General features: G+C 45.9%; 1 protein-coding gene across 1 annotated transcript; it reads left to right on the plus strand.

Moving 5' to 3' along the window:
- The first annotated feature begins 623 nt into the window (after nt 1-623).
- Nucleotides 624-18,287, plus strand: GPR83 (G protein-coupled receptor 83). The gene is made up of 4 exons (XM_017882024.1): nt 624-1,228; nt 5,523-5,648; nt 8,847-8,980; nt 15,991-18,287. Exons 1-4 carry the CDS (start codon nt 842-844, stop codon nt 16,613-16,615), a joined length of 1,272 nt encoding a protein of 423 aa, XP_017737513.1. The 5' UTR covers nt 624-841; the 3' UTR covers nt 16,616-18,287.
- Nucleotides 18,288-18,749: the final 462 nt, after the last annotated feature.

An 18,749-nucleotide genomic window follows, 5' to 3' on the forward strand; every position in this document is an offset into this window, starting at 1 on the left:
GGAGATGCTTTTGGGGAAAGCTAAGAAGAACTGAAACACCTCACCTCTTTCAGAGAGAAAGTTTCAGGCTTCTGGTGTAAATGCCCTCACACTTACAAGGTGGGCATGATGAGAAGGGAATCAAAGTGAACCGTAAACCTTTAATAAGCCCTCCAGCACCGCTGATATCTGGGGGGACTTGGAGAATCCTTAAAGTCTCTAATTTTTGGTTTGTCTTTTTCCTGGGACCGCCGGGACGCAGCCATCCACTTCGATATTGAAACTGTGCCAAAGCTAAGGCTTAAGTGGAAACAAATGGAATGTATCCTTGTTACTGACCCGGCTTTGCCAGCATGCTCCCTCATCATCCCAAATGCCCCTGTGGGCATTTTTCCCACCCGCCTGTCTGCTTCCTTTACAAGAGGCTAAGCCGACACCACGCGAGCGTGTACGCGCTGGGGAAGGAGCCCCCGAAGCGAAGCCCTGTCGGAGGAGTTACGGGCGGGAGTGGGAACGGCTGGGTGTGGGGGCAGCAACGGCGCCACCGGCAGGGTGGGGGGAGCCAGGCTTGTCAGAGCTGGAGCGCGTCACCGTCGCCGCGAGAGACGCCGCGCTGCCCAATAGGCAGAGGCGCTCCGTAGCAGCCTGGTGGGAGCAGAGATATAAAAGTGCTCCAACAAACCCGGAGCTGGGGTGCCGATCGCGGGCTGGTGGCCGGCTGCGCGGTGCTCCGCGGGTCGGTACCTGGCTCCTTGGGACGGCCTTGCAAGCTCTTCGTCCCGCACCCCGGCTGCGCGCCCCGAGCCCGGCGAGAGTGGACGCCCGACCCGCAGGCTCCCAAGGGAGGGGTGGCTCCTGCAAAATGGTCCCTCACCTCTTGCTGCTCTGTCTCCTCCCCTTGGTGCGAGCCACCGAGCCCCACGAGGGCCGGGCCGACGAGCAGAGCCTGGAGGCGGCCCTGGTCGTGCCCAATGCCTCGCACTTCTTCTCCTGGAACAACTACACCTTCTCCGACTGGCAGAACTTTGTGGGCAGGAGGCGCTACGGCGCCGAGTCCCAGAACCCCACGGTGAAAGCCCTGCTCATCGTGGCTTACTCCTTCATCATTGTCTTCTCACTCTTTGGCAACGTCCTGGTCTGTCATGTCATCTTTAAGAACCAGCGAATGCACTCGGCCACCAGCCTCTTCATCGTCAACCTGGCAGTTGCCGACATAATGATCACGCTGCTCAACACCCCCTTCACTTTGGTAAGGGGCCCGCTGCCTGCCGCCCCACCTTCTCTCTTCATCTCCCTCTCCTATCTCAATTCTCCGGCCTCCCTCTGCCGTTCTGTGTCTCTCTGTGGGTCCCCACTTCTCTCTCCACGTCTCTCTTCCTCCTCATTTCTCCTCTGCCTCTATCTTCCTGTCCTAGTCTCTTTTCTCTCTCCTCTGTCATCTCGGTTCTTGACTCTCTCTTCTGTTTTTCTTAGTCTTTCTTTCAGTTTCTGTCTCTCTTTCTGAAGTCTTCCTGTCTCTCTTCTCTGTCTCTGTCTGTGTGTCCTCATCTTTTTTTTTCTCTCTCTCTTTCTGTCTCCCTATTCGTCTGTCTCTGTCTCCTCACCTCTTATTTCTTTTTCTTGTCAGTCTCTCTGTGATTTTATTTTTCTATTCTCTCTCCTCTCCTCTCCCCTCCTCTCCTCTCTTCCTCTCTCTCCCCTGCCACACTCTGATTCCTCCCCACTTCTTTCTATCTCATCACTTTATAAGCCAGAGCTTCTGCAGAGGTGGCATTGGGTCAATAGTTTGAGTGTCTGCAGCCAGCTGGAAATGAACGACCATTTCCTGTTTAATCTCACTGGGTCTGGGCTTGCTTGATAATTGAGCAGTAAATCAATGCCCCTGAAATGTCAGCAGCGATGATTAGGTCCCCTCCCTCTGAAGTGCAGCCTATTCAGTGCCCACCCGTACCCATGGGATGCTGCTTTGTGCTACAACTGAAATATCAAACAATTGCTAATTTTAATGGAACATTAAGTGCATTTTCCCAGACCACTTATTTAAAGTGCATTTCCCTTCTGTGGGTTGATCATGAGGCTGTGTTTGAGATCTGTGTTGAGGAAGAAATGAGGGGAGTGGGCTTGCGCTGCAGAGATCGGGCAGGCTGGGGCATTTGCACATTGCAGCTGATGGGATTCCTCCCCAAGCTCTGGCTACTTAGCACTGGTGGTGTCTCGCTGTGACCAGGGAGTGTGGCTCTCATGGATGCTTTGGGACTGTAAGGGCGATGACTGAGCAACCATAGTGACAGTTATACTGCATGTTTCTCTAGTGTGTTATATTTTTTTCATTTTATGGAATAACTGTTATTTGAGTGATTACTAAAGCAGTATCTATTAATCTCTCTCTGTCTCTCTTCCCGTTATCTCTTGTACACACACAACCAGATATCACAGACAAGCAAAAAAACACAGGAGGAACCCCCACAAGTCCATCACCTGTGTGAACGTCCTTCCAAATCTTATATTGAAAAAGTGCCCTCACATTCTCTTTTCATCCTCACTAATTAGAATATTACTCACATTTTGCAGATGAGAAAACTAGGGCACAGGGAGGTTCAATCCCTTGTCCAAAGCCACCTGGCCAGTAGTTGGCAGATCCAGGATGAGAATTCCATCCCCTAACTCAAATCCAGAGGTCGGTCCACTAAGCCAGCCAGCTGGGAGTGAAGAACACTCTTGGACCATGTTTAGCTTCTGCTACTCCAAACCCTGTTCTGATCTCCTGTCAGCCTACATCTAACGTATTGATGGCTGCTCAATATCCCCTGGGCATTACCCAAGGATAAGCCGGCTTTCAAATACTCCCCTCCTCCGTGGGTGTCTCAAAGCACAAGACAACAGCATCCCTGCCACCCCTTGCCCCTTCCTTGGTTTCTGACCTGAGAACCTACAATGGTGTGGTTGGGCTGGGCTACCCAGGTTGGGCACTGGGAAGCCACAGAACATGGCCTTTTTTGCTGCTGCCCAGAGCCAGGATGCGGGGCTGGATCTACAGCAGACACAAGAATGGGTAGGGAGGCCACAGACTCAAGGACAGGCTACACCTGACAGCTGGCAATACCTGCCCCAGAGGATCTCCTGCAAGAGATCTACAGGATGTCAAGGTCCTCAGAACCCAGCACCCCCTCCAGTATGAGCCAAAGCAGCTTAGCCTTGAACCTGACCCATCAAACTGCCCCAATCCAAACTTGGATTACAGCTTATAAGGTGCTGGTAGGTAGGAAAGGGAGAAGGTTATGGGGAGGGGCTTCCAACCCCTCGGCCTACTCAGCTCAGGCTCCCCTACTGGGAAAGGCATCCCTGCCTTTGGCTGATTGGCAACAATATCCTTCTTCCCTGGTCTCCCTTCCTATCCACTTCATCTACTGCAGTCAGCATGAAGCCCAGCTCTGATAATGGAGAGAAAAGCAGACAATTACTTACAGTTCCCCTGGTAGATAGAGATAGATGCACACAGGATGTAGTGGAGCCTGGAGGAGGGAGTCTTTCATTCTGACCCATCAGAGTCCCACGAGAAGGTCAAAGGAGACTGCAAAGAATGTGACATTTCAACAGGACCTGGCTGAATAGGAATTTTCCAGGTCGAGATGAACACTTAGTGCAGACAGAGGGACCAGGGAGAACAAAGGCATTGAAGCATCAAAGTTCATGGTGTGTTGTGGGAACACTGAGTGGCTCAATGAAGCTGGAGCAGCAGGAAGCACAGTGGAGGAGTGGGCAGGGGAGGCAGAAGCGGAGGTGGCCAGAAAGAAAGGTGGGACCAGGTTGTGAAGGGGTCTGGATACTCTGTCCTGAGAGCCAGGATGATTCCAAGCAGAAGGGAGACAATAATATGATTGTGGTTAGCAGAAATGCTGTCAGGAGTATGAAGGCTGAATTCTAAGGTGACAAACCTGGAGAACTGGGAAAGCTGTTCAGAGGTTATAATAGTCCAAGGGAGAGATAATGGGGTACCCCACAAGGCCCATGGACTTGGGACTGAAGAAGAGGGAACAGTTTTGAAAACCAGTGAGAGGTAGAACTGGTTGGATTTGGTAATTCCAGTGTGGGGGTGGGAAGTAGGAATAGCTGAAGATTTCTAGCTCTATAATGTTACTGAACTGCTCAAAAGCCTCAATGGCTCCTCCCTGCCCTCCTCAAAGAAAGTAACATCCCTGGTCTGTTGTCCTAGTTTCAAGATCTGGCCAGACTTGTCATGACTCTCATTCACACACTCCAGACAAACCAATCCACTCCTTATTCCCCAAACAGGTCCTGGGATTTCTGATCCAGTGCCAATGACTTTTGTCCTCATCTCCATGTGCACGAATCCTTCCTCAGTTCAAATGTCTCATATATTGTAATAATGGCAGTTGATAGCATTAATGTACTAGGCACTGTTGTACCTACTTTACATGTGTTATCAATCTTGATTGATGTAACAACCATGTGAAAAGGGTTAGTCCATTTTACAGATGAGGAAAGTGGGGCTCAGAGGGCCCAGTGCCTTGCCCAAGGTCACAGTGATCAGTGGCAAACACTCTGCTGTAAGTCACTACATTATACTCCTTCTCTTGGGCTAACTTGCCCTATTTCTATGCCTCTGTGCCTCTGCCCACTCCCATCCCTGTCTGGTGGCCCCATTGCCCTTTGTCTGGGTCTCTACAAAGCATTGATTACTTTCTGTCTTGACCCTCCTCTGCCCTGGCTGCAAACTCCTTAATCAGAATCAATGCTCAATCTCTCTCAGGCATGGGATGTTACTCACAGGAGTTGCTCAAGTACTAATTGAATGAGTAAATAGTGCTGGGTGATGTGGGATAAGGACCAGGCCTGCTTCTAGGGCCCTACACGGTTTTGAGAGCTTGTCTTCTCTCCCCACACCTGTCAACACCTCTACAGGTCCCTGGGTCTCCACCCCAGATGATGACCTGAAAGGCCAGTTTAACCAAGATTTGCCAGCACAGCCTACATGCTGTGTTGTGCATTCAGATGTGTCTCCCCTACTAGATTGAACTTGTGTGGACCAAGAGTGAATTTTGTTATTGCACATAAAAATAGCTACTATTTACTTCTAATAATAGCTGAACAGTCTGCCAGACATTGTGTTTTGCCCTTTACAGACATTTAAAAAATTTAAACCTTATACTAAGCCTATAAGGAAGAGATTTTTGATGGCTTTTTTTTGCAAATGAGGAAACAGATTCAGAGAGGTTACCTATCTTGCCCAAGCCCTCACAGTAAGAAACTGTTAGAGGTGGGAAGTCCAACTCCAAAGCCCACATCCTTCCTGGCACCTAATGGAGCCTGGCCCAGAAGTATGATCAGGGTTTGCTGAATTGAATGAATGAAAATGAGTTGTGCTGGAGAAAATCATGTTTACTCCACAATTCAGTATCATAGACAGAAAGAAGGGAGGAGCTGGAGGAATCCTCCTAAGGGCATGCTCCTCAGAGACCTCTAGGGATGGGTGTCAAAGTCAAGGCCTGTCTGTCTCCTAACATCTTTGGGCTCATCTCCAGGTTCGCTTTGTGAACAGCACATGGATATTTGGGAAGGGCATGTGCCATGTCAGCCGCTTTGCCCAGTACTGCTCCCTGCACGTCTCAGCACTGACGCTGACAGCCATTGCGGTGGACCGCCACCAGGTAAGGGCACCTACCCCTAATGCTCTGCTCTTCCCTGTCTTGCTTCCCTTTCCTAGAAGTTGCAGGGGCTCTGAAGACAGCGTTTTAGCCCAGTTTTCAATGAGTGTGTTTCTCTTCTTATTGATCAACATGAACACATACGTTAGTGATATTAAACCCTTTGTCCTAATTATCACAGAAAGTTATTTTTAGTTTGCTGATCCAATGAATACTCATTGCTAGCATTTTCTTTTTTCTTTTTCTTTTCTTTTTTTTTTTTTTTTTTTTTTTTGAGACAGAGTCTCACTCTTGTCGCTCAGGCTGGAGTGCAGTGGTGACATCTTGACTCAACCTCTGCCTCCTGGGTCCAAGGAATTCTCCTGCCTCAGCCTCCTGAGTAGCTGGGATTAGAGGCACCTGCCACCATGCCCGGCTAATTTTTGTACTTTCAGTAGAGATGGGGTTTTGCCATATTGGCCAGGCTGGTCTTGAATTCCTGACCTCAGGTAATACACCCACCTCGGCCTCCCAAAGTGCTGGGATTACAGGCATGAGCCATCATGCCCGGCCATTGCTGGCATTTTCAGTCTCAGAAATTAGTGAGCTTGTTTTGAGGACAGAAAAGCAATACCAGAAAATCACAGATTAAAGGAGAGGAGTAATTGCAGGTCAGAGACGAGGCTTCAGAGTGAGAGATGAATATTTACCAATTCAGGCTATTCAGGCAGAAAACAAGCCAGGATGTCTAGGTGGCAGAAGCAGGCATTGCAGTGGAGCATGGCAGCCCTGGGTCAGGAAGGTATTCTAACAGTTCTGCCCCCATGGGAAGCTCATAGGTGTATATGGTGAAAGGAACTGACCAGGACATCTAAGTAGGACAGCTTCATGCCAAGCGCCTTTTCCATGCTTACTCAATGAACTCATGTTGTATGCTTAGACCTATGCTGAATTATAGAATGGAGGCTCAGTAAAGTGCATATGTAGCTTTTCCAAGATCATGTGCCTATGAATGGTGAAGCTAGGATTAGGACTGAGGTCTGTCTGGCTCCAAGCCCATGTTCCAGTCACTAGACCATGCTGTTCTGAGAAGACTCAAAGGAATCTACAAGGCCAATATTATGAGGGCCACCAGACACAGAAAGATGAGATTTATTCTGAGTAGCACCATGAGATGCAACAAGGACCACGGGATAGGAGGCTTCAAAGATGCAGTTTCTTTTTTTTTTTTTTTTTTTTTTTTTTGAGACGGAGTCTCGCTCTGCCGCCCAGGCTGGAGTGCAGTGGCCGGATCTCAGCTCACTGCAAGCTCCGCCTCCTGGGTTCACGCCATTCTCCTGCCTCAGCCTCCCATGTATCTGGGACTACAGGCGCCCGCCACATCGCCCGGCTAGTTTTTTGTATTTTTTAGTAGAGACGGGGTTTCACCGTGTTAGCCAGGATGGACTCGATCTCCTGACCTCGTGATCCGCCCGTCTCGGCCTCCCAAAGTGCTGGGATTACAGACTTGAGCCACCGCGCCCGGCCCAAAGATGCAGTTTCAAAGATACAGTCAGTCCAATGTGGGAAGAATTCTCTTGTAGAAGTGTCTAAACGTAGACAAACCTGCCTGGGAGGTAATGAGTTTCATGTCATCAGCCATATTTAAGCAAAGTGAGGATGACAACTTGATGGGGAGGTATTTGAGGAGATTCCTGCATCTGATAAGGAATGGAACTAGTCAAATTTTGAGATCTCTTTATCTCTGAAATGCCATAATTTTGTTAACAATCAACTCTTAATGTATGTTGCAGATGCTTTAGTGTAAAGTGTGAAAAGCTTGCATATAAATATTTCCTGCCTTTTCTTAACTGTCTCCCTTAATTTAACTAGAAGGACTTCTGATTGCTTTTACCTGGCCTATGCTTTACCCCAGATTAACGCAACCGAGCATTGACCATGGGCTAAGAGTGGGTCTGGGGAATAGCGGCAAAGCCTTGCTCATGTTGACCATGTTACTGCAACATATACCCCAACAAGGGGCTCTGTCCCAAGGTCAACAGAGTCTTTGAGAAGTGCTTGGAGCCTCTGCCCCAGGCTGCCACTCCCTTCAGCAATCTGAACACAAGAGTGTGAAGGGCAGAGATGGCTGAATCCAGAACAGAGATGTGCTGTCAGCTTCTGAAGCCTCATTGCTTCCTCCCATAAAACCTTGAAAACATTGGAAGGAATAAAAAAAAGTTCAGGACACAGCCAGAATGTCCAGTGTGTTCTGGGATGACATCTAGAGGTGGTGGCACCTCTTCCTGACCTCTTCCCCCTAACCCTGGACTAACCTATCCCAAATGCTTTTTTCAAAAAATAATGTTCTCATCTGAAAATGAGGATGGTTTTACATCCTTAAGTCTTTATTTAAACCTTTTAGGAGAATTGATTGATATACAGTAGCAACTCCAAGATGCATTTCAGCCTGAAGCCTGCAACACTGAGTTTATTATGGGTGTGTGAGAGCTGGGCCCTGGTGCAATTTTAGTAATGGCTTTCATAAACATGTTGGGAGTTCCCACATAAGTAGTGCCCATGTAGCTTCCCAGGATGAGTGATGAGTACGGTCTCTTCCTGTCTGACAGACCCTCTCAGAGTCCACCATAACCTAAGGGGTCTAGAATCATGGGAAGATGAGCTCAGGTCCCGAGGAGATAGGAGCTGACCATGGGCTTGCTCCTCTCCCAGCCTCGCTGTGATGCCATGTGAGCAGCCTTCCTCCTGAACCCCTCCCCAGTCCTCTCACTGGACCCTGGTTCAGCCTGAGTATGATCAGCAAGAGGCAGATGACCTGCCCCGGTCTCTGAATCCAGATGACCCTTTCTTTCCTCCTCTGGAGGTGGGCTGTTGGGTGGGACATGGCTGGGCCTACCTCTCCCCCAGCAGCTACCTGGTGTAGCTCAGGAGCTCAATAATGAAGGTGCTTGGCTTTATCAGTAGGGCCTGCCTTATGTGACAAGTGAGCTGTGCCTCCAGATTTCTTTTTATTTATTTATGTATTTTCATTTTTTTAAAATATATAGAGGCAGGGTCTCACTTTGTTGCCCAGTCTTGTCTAGAACTCCTGGACTCAAGTGATTCTTCTGCGTCAGCCTCCCAAAGTGCTGGGATTACAGCCATGAGCTCCTGCACCTGGCCCAGATTTCTGATTTGTTTCAAAACGTCTTCAGTTAATGATGCGGTTTGCTTGTTTTCCAGGTCATTATGCACCCCTTGAAACCCCGGATCTCAATCACAAAGGGTGTCATCTACATCGCTGTCATCTGGACCATGGCTACATTCTTTTCACTCCCACATGCTATCTGCCAGAAATTATTTACCTTCAAATACAGGTGAGATGAATTCGCAGGGATCTGCCTGGTGATTCGCGTCTTCTCCCGAGTCAGGCTCGACCAAGGGATACCTGAGGCCCCCAGGAGCTCACAGCTCTCTGAGTAACTAGTACCTGCCTCACTGAGTCTTTCTCTGGCTCGCTCCCATCCTGTTACCTCCTGGTCCATGCCTGTCCTCTACGTTTTGTCTGCCTTCTCTCTTCTTTAGCTTCTCACTTATTCTCTTTCCGGGTTCTCTGCAAGGACAAAGCAATAATTATCAGCATCTGTCACCAGGGTGCTATACTCACAGCCTGAGATCCCAATCACTAAGGCCTTGTTGAAAAGGTGTAAACCGCTCACACTGTCTACAAACAAAACCTGCATGCAATTCTGAGCCTGAGGCAGGCTTCTCTATCTCCCCTACCTCCTGTACATGTTTATCTTATGCTCTACTGAATGAGAACGTCTTTCTTTCAACACACAGTTTTTTTAAAACTTCAACTGGTTCATTAGGTGATCTCCCTGCTGCAGTGTCAATTTGGGAAGAACTGGCCCTGTTTCTTTGTTATCTCGGTGATCCCCACACTTAGCTTACTGTCTCCACATAACAAGCTCTTGGTATGTATTTACTGAATGAATGAATGATCTTAGAGTGACTTTTTTTTTTTTTTTTTGAGACAAAGTCTCATTCTGTTGCCCAGACTAGAGTGTAATAGCGGGATCTCAGATCACTGTAACCTCCGCTACCTGGGTTCAAGCAATTCTCCTGCCTCAGCTTCCCAAGTAGCTGGAATTACAGGCACATACCACCATGCCTGGCTAATTTTTTGTATTTTTAGTAGAGACGGGGGTTTCACCACGTTGGCCAGGCTGGTCTCGAACTTCGGACCTCAGGTTATCCGCCTACCTTGGGATCCCCAAGTGCTAAGATTACAGGCATGAGCCACTGCGCCCAGCCTTTTAGAGTGATTTTTATCATTTGTTATTGTTGTTGTTGTTGGTCACTGGTTTGTCTTTTTGTTTAAATTTTTTTATTATACTTTAAATTATGGGATGCATGTACAGAACATGCAGTTTTGTTACATAAGTATACACGTGCCCTGGTGGTTTGCTGCACCAATCAACCCGTCACCTACATTAGGTATTTCTCCTAATGTTGTCCCTCCCCCAGTTCCCACCCCCTGACAGGCCCCAGTGTATGATGTTCCTCTCTCTATGTCCATGTGTTCTCATTGTTCAGCTCTCACGAGCGAGAATATGTGGTATTTGATTTTCTGTTCTTGTCATAGTTTGCTGAAAATGATAGTTTCCAGCTTCATCCATGTCCCTGCAAAGGACATGAACTCATCCTTTGTTATGGCTGTCATAGTTTCTCCATGGTGTATTGTGCGTGTTTTCTTTATCGCAGTCTATCATCATGACGGACATTTGATTGGCGCAAGTCCTTTGGCTATTGTGAATAGTGCCTGGCAGTAAACATATGTGTGCATGTGTCCTTTATAGTAGAATGAATTTATATCCTTTGGGTACATACCCCAATAATGGGATCGCTGGGTTCAAATTGGTACCTTCTAGTTCTAGATCCCTTGAGGAATCACGCAGCACGTTTCCACAATGGTGAACTAATTTAACACTCCCACCAACAATGTAAAATGCATTCCCTATTTCTCCCCCCATCCTCCTTCAGCATCAATTGGTTTCCTGACTTTTTAATGATTGCCATTCTAACTGGCATGAGATGGTATCCTGCCATTGCATTTTGATTTCATTATCTGATGACCATGTTTGAATGAACGAGCATTTTTTCCCAAATGCTCTTGGCCTGCATAAATATCTTCTTTTGAGAGTGTCTGTTCATATCGCTTTGGCCCACTTTTTGATGGTTTTTTTTTCTGTAAATTTATTTTACAGTTGCTTGTAAGATTCCTGGATGTTAGCCCTTTGTCAGATAGACAGATAGATTGGCAAAAATTTCTCCCCCCCATTCCTGTAGGTTGGCCTGTTCACATCCTGATGATAGTTTTTTTTTTTTTTTTGGGCTCTGCAGAAGCTTTTTTAGTTTAATTAGATCCCATTTATCAATTTTGGCTTTGTTGCTGTTGCTTTTGGTGTTTTAGAAGCCACGAAGTCCCTTCTGTCCTGGCGTACATCCTGAATGCCCATGTTTTCTTCTAGGATTTTATGATCCTAGGTCTTAGTTTAAGGCTTTGATCCATCTTGAGTTGATTTTGTATAAAAGGGGTCCAGTTTCAGTTTTCTGCATATGGCTAGCCAGTGTTTCCAACAACAGTTATTAAATAAAGAATCTTTCCCCCTTGCGTGTTTGTGTCAGGTTTGTCAAAGATCAGATGGTTGTAGATGTGTGGTGTTATTTCTGAGGCCTGTGTTCTATTCTATTGGTCTATATATCTGTTTTGGTACCAGGACCATGCTGTTTTGGTTACTGTAGCCTTGTAGTATAGTTTGAAGTCAGGTAGCATGATGCCTCCAGCTTTGTTCTTCCTGCCCAAGATTGTCTTGGCTATGTGGACTCTGTTTTGGTTCCATATGAAGTTTAAAGTAGTTTTTTCCAATTCTGTGAAGAAACTTAGTGGTAGCTTGATGGGGATACCATTGAATCTATAAATTACTTTGGGCAGTATGGCCATTTTCATGATATTGTTTCTTCCTATCCCTGAGCATGGAATGTCTTTCCATTTGTTTGTGTCCTCTTTTATTTTGTTGAGCAGTGGTTTGTATTTCTCCTTGAAGAGGTCCTTCACATCTCTTGTAAGTTGTATTCCTAGGTATTTTATTCTCTTAGTAGCAACTGTGAATGGGAATTCACTTATGATTTGGCTCTCTGTTTATCTGTTATTGGTATATAGGAATGCTGGTGATTTTTGCACATTGATTTTGTATCCTGAGACTTTGCTGAAGTTGCTTATCAGCTTAAGGAGATTTTGGGCTGAGACGATGGGATTTTCTAAATATACAATCTGCAAACAGACACAGTTTGACTTCCTCTCTTCTTATTTGAATATCCTTTCTTTCTTTCTCCTGCCTGATTGCCCTGGCCAGAACTTCCAATACTATGTTGAATAGGAGTGGTGAGAGAGGGCATCCTTGTCTTGTGCCAGTTTTCAAAGGGAATTTTTCCAGTTTTTGCCCATTCATTATGATATTGGCTGTGGGTTTGTCATATATAGTTCTTATTACTTTGAGATACATTCCATTGATACCTAGTTTATTGAGAGTTTTTAGCATGAAAGGGTGCTGAATTTTGTCGAAGGCCTTTTCTGCATCTATTGAGATAATCATGGTTTTTGTCATTGGTTCTGTTTATGTGATGCATTATGTTTATTGATTTGCATATGTTGAACCAGCCTCGCATCCCAGGGACGAAGCCGACTTGATCGTGGTGGATGAGGTTTTTGATGTTCTGCTGGATTCAGTNATCAGCTTAAGGAGATTTTGGGCTGAGACGATGGGATTTTCTAAATATACAATCTGCAAACAGACACAGTTTGACTTCCTCTCTTCTTATTTGAATATCCTTTCTTTCTTTCTCCTGCCTGATTGCCCTGGCCAGAACTTCCAATACTATGTTGAATAGGAGTGGTGAGAGAGGGCATCCTTGTCTTATGCTGGTTTTCAAAGGGAATGCTTCCAGTTTTTGTCCATTCAGTATGATATTGGCTGTGGGTTTGTCATATATAGTTCTTATTACTTTGAGATACATTCCATTGATACCTAGTTTATTGAGAGTTTTTAGCATGAAAGGGTGCTGAATTTTGTCGAAGGCCTTTTCTGCATCTATTGAGATAATCATTGGTTCTGTTTATGTGATGCATTATGTTTATTGATTTGCATATGTTGAACCAGCCTCGCATCCCAGGGACGAAGCCGACTTGATCGTGGTGGATGAGGTTTTTGATGTTCTGCTGGATTCAGTTTGCCAGTATTTTATTGAGGATTTTCATATTGATGTTTATCAGGGATATTGCCCTGAAATTTTCTTTTTCTGTGGTGTCTCTGCCAGGTTTTGGTATCAGCATGATGCTGGCCTAATAAAATGAGTTAAGGAGGATTCCTTCATTTTCTATTGTTTGGAATAGTTTCAGAAGGAATGGTACCAGCTCCTCTTTGTACCTCTAGTAGAATTTGGCTGTAAATTCGTCTGGTCCTGGACTTTTTTTGGTTGGTAGGCTATTACTTACTGCCTCAATTTCAGAACTCATTAGTGGTTTATTATGGCTTTTGACTTCTTCCTGGTTTAGTCTTGTGAGGGTGTATATGTCCAGGAATTATCCATTTCTTCTAGATTTTCTAGTTTATTTGTGTAGAGGTGTTTATAGTATTCTGTGATGGGAGTTTGTATATCTGTGGGATCAGTGGTGATATCCCCTATATCATTCTTTCTTGCATCTATTTGATTCTCCTCTCTTTTCTTCTTTATTAGTCTGGCTAGTGGTCTATCTATGTTGTTGATCTTTTCAAAAAAACAGCTCCTGGATTCATTGATTTTTTTTAAGGGTTTTTCGTGTCTCTATCTCTGTCATTTCCGCTCTGATCTTAGTTATTTCTTGCCTTCTGCTAGCTTTTGAATTTTTTTGCTGTTGCTTCTCGAGTTCTTTTAATTTTGATGTTAATGTGTCAATTTTAGATCTTTCCTGCTTTCTCTTATGGGGATTTATTTAGTGCTATACATTTCCCTCTACACACTGCTTTAAATGTGTCCCAGAGATTCTGGTATGTTGTGTCTTCATTGTCATCGGTTTCAAAGAGCATCTTTATTTCTACCTTCATTTCATTATTTACTCAGTGGTCATTTCATATGTGGTTGTTCAGTTCCATGGAGTTGTGTGGTTTTGAGTGAGTTTCTTAATCCTGAGTTCTGGTTTGATTGCACGGCGGTCTGAGAGATTGTTATTATTTCCATTCTTTTGCTTTTGCTGAGGAGTGTTTTAGTTCCAATTACGTGGTCAATTTTGGAATAAGTGTGATATGCTGCTGAGAAGAATGTATATTCTGTTGATTTGGGGTAGAGAGTTCTGTAGATGTCTATTAGGTCCATTTGCTCCAGAGCTGAGTTAAAGTCCTGAATATGCTTGTTAATTTTCTGTCTCATTGATCTGTCTAATATTGGTAGTGGGGTGTTAAAGTCTCCCATTATTATTGTGTGGGAGTCTGAGTCTCTTTGTAGGTCTCTAAGAACTTACTTTATGAATCTGGGTGCTCCTGTATTGGGTGTGTATATATTTAGGATAGTTAGCTTTTCTTGCTGCATTGATCCCTTTACCATCATGTAATGCCCTTCTTTGTCTCTTTTGATATTTTTTGGCTTAAAGTCTCTTTTATCAGAGATTAGGATTGTAACTCCTGCTTTTTATTTATTTATTTATTTATTTATTTATTTATTTATTGAGATGGAGTTTCGCTCTTGTTGCCCAGGCTGGAGTGCAATGGCACAATCTTGGCTCAGCACAACCTCTGGCCCCCAGGTTCAAGTGATTCTCCTGCCTCAGCCTCCCGAGTAGCTGGGATTATAGGCATGCACCACCATGCCTGACTAATTTTGTATTTTTAGTAGAGACAGGGTTTCTCCATGTTGGTCAGACTGGTCTCAAACTCCTGAACCTCAGGTGATCCGCCCGTCTCGGCCTCACAAAGTGCTGGGATTACAGGCATGAGCCACCCTGCCGGGCTTCATTTGTTGTGTTAGATGAGCTTCCTTAGAGACAGGTTTTGCCTTAATGGCAGGTACACCTGCAAGTGGCTAATTGAGACAGTGCTCCCAAGAGCAATGGGAAAGAGAGTGGCAGAGGCTGGACAGGGACCAGGGAGAGACTAAGGAAGGGTGTGATTTCAGGGGAAGCTGTCCCTGCCCCACAGGAGGCTCTGGGGCTGACTGAAAATGCAGAGTTGGCCTCAACTTGAGGCCAGGTAACTGGGCTTTCCTATTTCTCCATCTCTCAGTCTTTTGTTACAGGTGTTTCCTAGAAAAACTGGAAACTCCCAGCCAATTATGGCTGTACTGAATCGTGGGAAGGGCCTTGGGTGCCCTTAGGGGAGTCCTAGGCACCTAGAAGATCACAGGTGCCAGCTGTTTCTTGCTGGGGGGTTGGTTCTCCAGACTGGCAAAGGGGCTCTGCAGGGATCCAGGGAGTGTCTGTCACAGGACCCATGCTCCACCCCACCTGCAGCACGCACACACGCACACACACACACACACACACCCTCACTCACTCCTGTGACAAAAGCAAGGTCAAAAGAAATAAGCCCAGAAGGTGGATTTCAACTAATTTATAAAGGCCCCCTCCAGGAATTCTAGGACATTGAAATGAATCACATGCCCAGGCCCCCAACATCCAGGCTGCCCTTCTACCTTTCCACATAGAGGACTTATTTTTATTTCCCCCTAACAAAAGCAAAGGAAGTTTCCTCTCTCTTTTGTTAGTGATGACCACCAGCACATAGAACTAGAGCACCAAGCCACATGGATATTCCTAAAAAGGCTGAAGAGGACTGGGGTACATTCCATATAAAATAAATACTTGTTCTATGAACGGCTGAAGAGATGTTAGTTCAGGCTTTACCACTCATATGCTCAAGACCCATCATTTCTTTTCTTTATGCCTTAGTTTTCCCTTTAAAATGGGGAAGTAGCACAATAGGAAATTCTAGGATTTCCTCAAGGATGAGTTACTTTTCAATCTGGGAACATGAGCATTTCATTCATTTATTCAAGAAATATTTATTGGGTCTCTACTATGGGCTAAGAATTGTACAAGATTAAGAGAACACAGAGAAATTCAGGTGTATTCTTTACCTCTATGCAATTCCCAGCCTAGTAGGGAAGGCAGAAATGTAATCAGATAATTAGGCTACAGCATCAAAAGTGCTATATTAGATGGATGTACCAGGAGCCCAGTGGAAAGAGAGGCCAGTGCTTCTTGGGATGAAGACTTTCCACATATATTCCAGATATATTTCCATAATATCTCCTTTCTGTTACCTCTGTCCCCCTCCCCACTTCCTGCCCCCAGTGAGGACATTGTGCGCTCCCTCTGCCTGCCAGACTTCCCTGAGCCAGCTGACCTCTTCTGGAAGTACCTGGATTTGGCCACCTTCATCCTGCTCTACATCCTGCCCCTCCTTATCATCTCTGTGGCCTACGCTCGTGTGGCCAAGAAACTGTGGCTGTGTAACATGATTGGCGATGTAACCACAGAGCAGTACCTTGCCCTGCGGCGCAAAAAGAAGAAGACCATCAAAATGTTGATGCTGGTGGTGGTCCTCTTTGCCCTCTGCTGGTTCCCCCTCAACTGCTACGTCCTCCTACTGTCCAGCAAAGTCATCCGCACCAACAATGCCCTCTACTTTGCCTTCCACTGGTTTGCCATGAGCAGCACGTGCTATAACCCCTTCATATACTGCTGGCTGAATGAGAATTTCAGGATTGAGCTAAAGGCATTACTGAGCATGTGTCAAAGACCTCCCAAGCCTCAGGAGGACAGGCCACCCTCCCCAGTTCCTTCCTTCAGAGTGGCCTGGACAGAGAAGAATGATGGCCAGAGGGCTCCCCTCGCCAATAACCTCCTGCCCACCTCCCAACTCCAGTCTGGTAAGACAGATCTGTCATCTGTGGAACCCATTGTGACAATGAGTTAGAGGAGGTTGGGAAGAGGGAGTAGGAGGGGTCTGTCTCCACCTGAGGCAGGGAAAGAGAACCTATTCTCACACATGATCTTCAGAGTGCTGGAAACACACTCCTGCAGAAGCTGTAGGACTCTTGAATTGCTAGAAAACTGTCCAGCCTCCTAGCCCCATGTGATGTGAAAACTAAAAGGCACCACCAACTAGACATGTGTTCATAAATTCCCATCTAAGAAACACTGGGAGGCACAGCAGTCTGGATCTCTGAGGAAGAGGAGCGAGGACAACTTTGGCCCAGATGGGGGCTGAATCATTCAACTGCCTCCATCTGTGGGGCAGCTGCTGCCTTACAACCCTTCCTACTGCTAAGCATCCCGAAGGAGACCTGCATCATACTTTGGGTGTGGTGACCCAGATGCACAGAGCTCTGCTTGAAACAGGTACACGGGCCAGGGAAATGCCAGCAAGCCAGAGTGGGTGTGGAGATTTTTATGCCTCACTTTCTGGAGTCACTGGGCCATGATGAATCAGAAGTCTTCAGTGGTCTAGCAATATGCAGACAAGAAAGGACCAACTTGGGTTCCTTAAAACAAAGGGCACTTATTATTACCACTTAGAAAACTTCAGAAAAGCATACACACACACACACACACACACACACACACACACACACACAATCACTCTCTTATCCCATCCATTTGTGATAACATCTGTGAACATGCTGTGGCTCTATTTGCAATGTTTTCCTTTGTGTGTGTGACTGTGTGCATGTGTGCATGACCTTTTTTTTTTTTTTTCATTTATACTTTTTCATTTAGATTGTAACGATTAACAGAAACAGGGGTACCTTTCCCAGGGGTGTCCAGAAGAAGAGTTGAAGAAGAGGTGAGAAGAACCCAAGGTGAAGCCTGTCACCATGCAGACAGAACTGCCCCCTATCGTAGACAGTGGTGGGAAGGGCCTGGCTTACATGCCCCTCCTTAGAGGCAGCCTCACGATGAACCAGGGAATCAAACTCAACCAGGAGGCATGATTCCTCCTCTCCTGCTATTGCGCAAAAACAAGAGGTGGTGAAACATTGTTCTGTTTTCACAAAAGATGAGGAGCAGGCTTTCCAATATGCTGGAAGTAATTGTGCTTAGACACCTCATCCTCCGGAGCTGTCTAGAAAGGCATTTTGCTATGTTGTCTGAATAATGGGAGTTTTTTCACACCATTTCTCAAAAGGAGATTCACTGTCAACATCATTTTAGTGGTTCAGGTGTCACTTTGACTTACAGAAACCTATGCATCCTTCAAAGGTCTAACTTGCCAGAGAAATCTCATTCCAGGGACTGATTGTTTTTATCACCTTCCATCTGGTCCTGAGTGACTCACTGTATCACCCAGAAAAGAGACCTGTCAGGCAGAATCGAGCTTAATTCACCTGCTCTAAACAATTGCTACTGACACACTGTTTTCAGGTTTTCTTCGAGCACCAGATAAACTCTGAAAGCAAAGCATGGATATGAGCTCAGTAGGAAACTAAGGTTTGAGGGAGAGTTTGTCACTTAGACCTCTTGGCTGTTAACTGAAACTGAACCTGGTCACATCATCTGCTTCCCTGTAATGAACTATGAGGGTTCATTATCCTAGTTTCTATTTATGAAGATGGTTGAAAATTTTCAAGACACAAAATTTTGAAAACTCACTTACTGAATTATGGGCAAAACCGTGACTTTCATTGGGCAGAGAGAGTCTTCTAAGCCCACAGGGATCCCCAAATGGACTTTTCAGGACAAATGGCTCATGCGCCTGTACTTATTGTCTCTGTAGTGTGTCGAGAAGTAGCTAATGGTTTCACCTGAAAGCTACCATAGAAATTCTATGAACCGGCCAGGCACGGTTGCTCACGCCTGTAATCCCAGCACTTAGGGAGGCCGAGGCGGGCGGATCACGAGGTCAGGAGATCGAGACCATCCTGGCTAACACGGTGAAACCCCGTCTCTACTAAAAATACAAAAAATTAGCCATGCGTGGGGGTGGGTGCCTGTAGTCCCAGCTTCTAGAGAGGCTAAGGCAGGAGAATGGTGTGAACCCAGGAGACGGAGCTTGCAGTGAGCCGAGATCATACCACTGCACTACAGCAAGGGTGACAGAGCAAGATTCT

Source organism: Rhinopithecus bieti, unplaced genomic scaffold (assembly GCF_001698545.2).
Source record: "Rhinopithecus bieti isolate Rb0 unplaced genomic scaffold, ASM169854v2 scaffold_12653, whole genome shotgun sequence".
Taxonomy (NCBI): domain Eukaryota; kingdom Metazoa; phylum Chordata; class Mammalia; order Primates; family Cercopithecidae; genus Rhinopithecus; species Rhinopithecus bieti.

Coding starts and splice junctions, on each gene's coding strand:
- GPR83 (XM_017882024.1), top strand. CDS start 842: ATGGTCCCTCACCTCTTGCTGCTCTGTCTCCTCCCCTTGGTGCGAGCC. Junction 1,229..5,522: donor TCAACACCCCCTTCACTTTG/GTAAGGGGCCCG, acceptor GCTCATCTCCAG/GTTCGCTTTGTGAACAGCAC. Junction 5,649..8,846: donor TTGCGGTGGACCGCCACCAG/GTAAGGGCACCT, acceptor CTTGTTTTCCAG/GTCATTATGCACCCCTTGAA.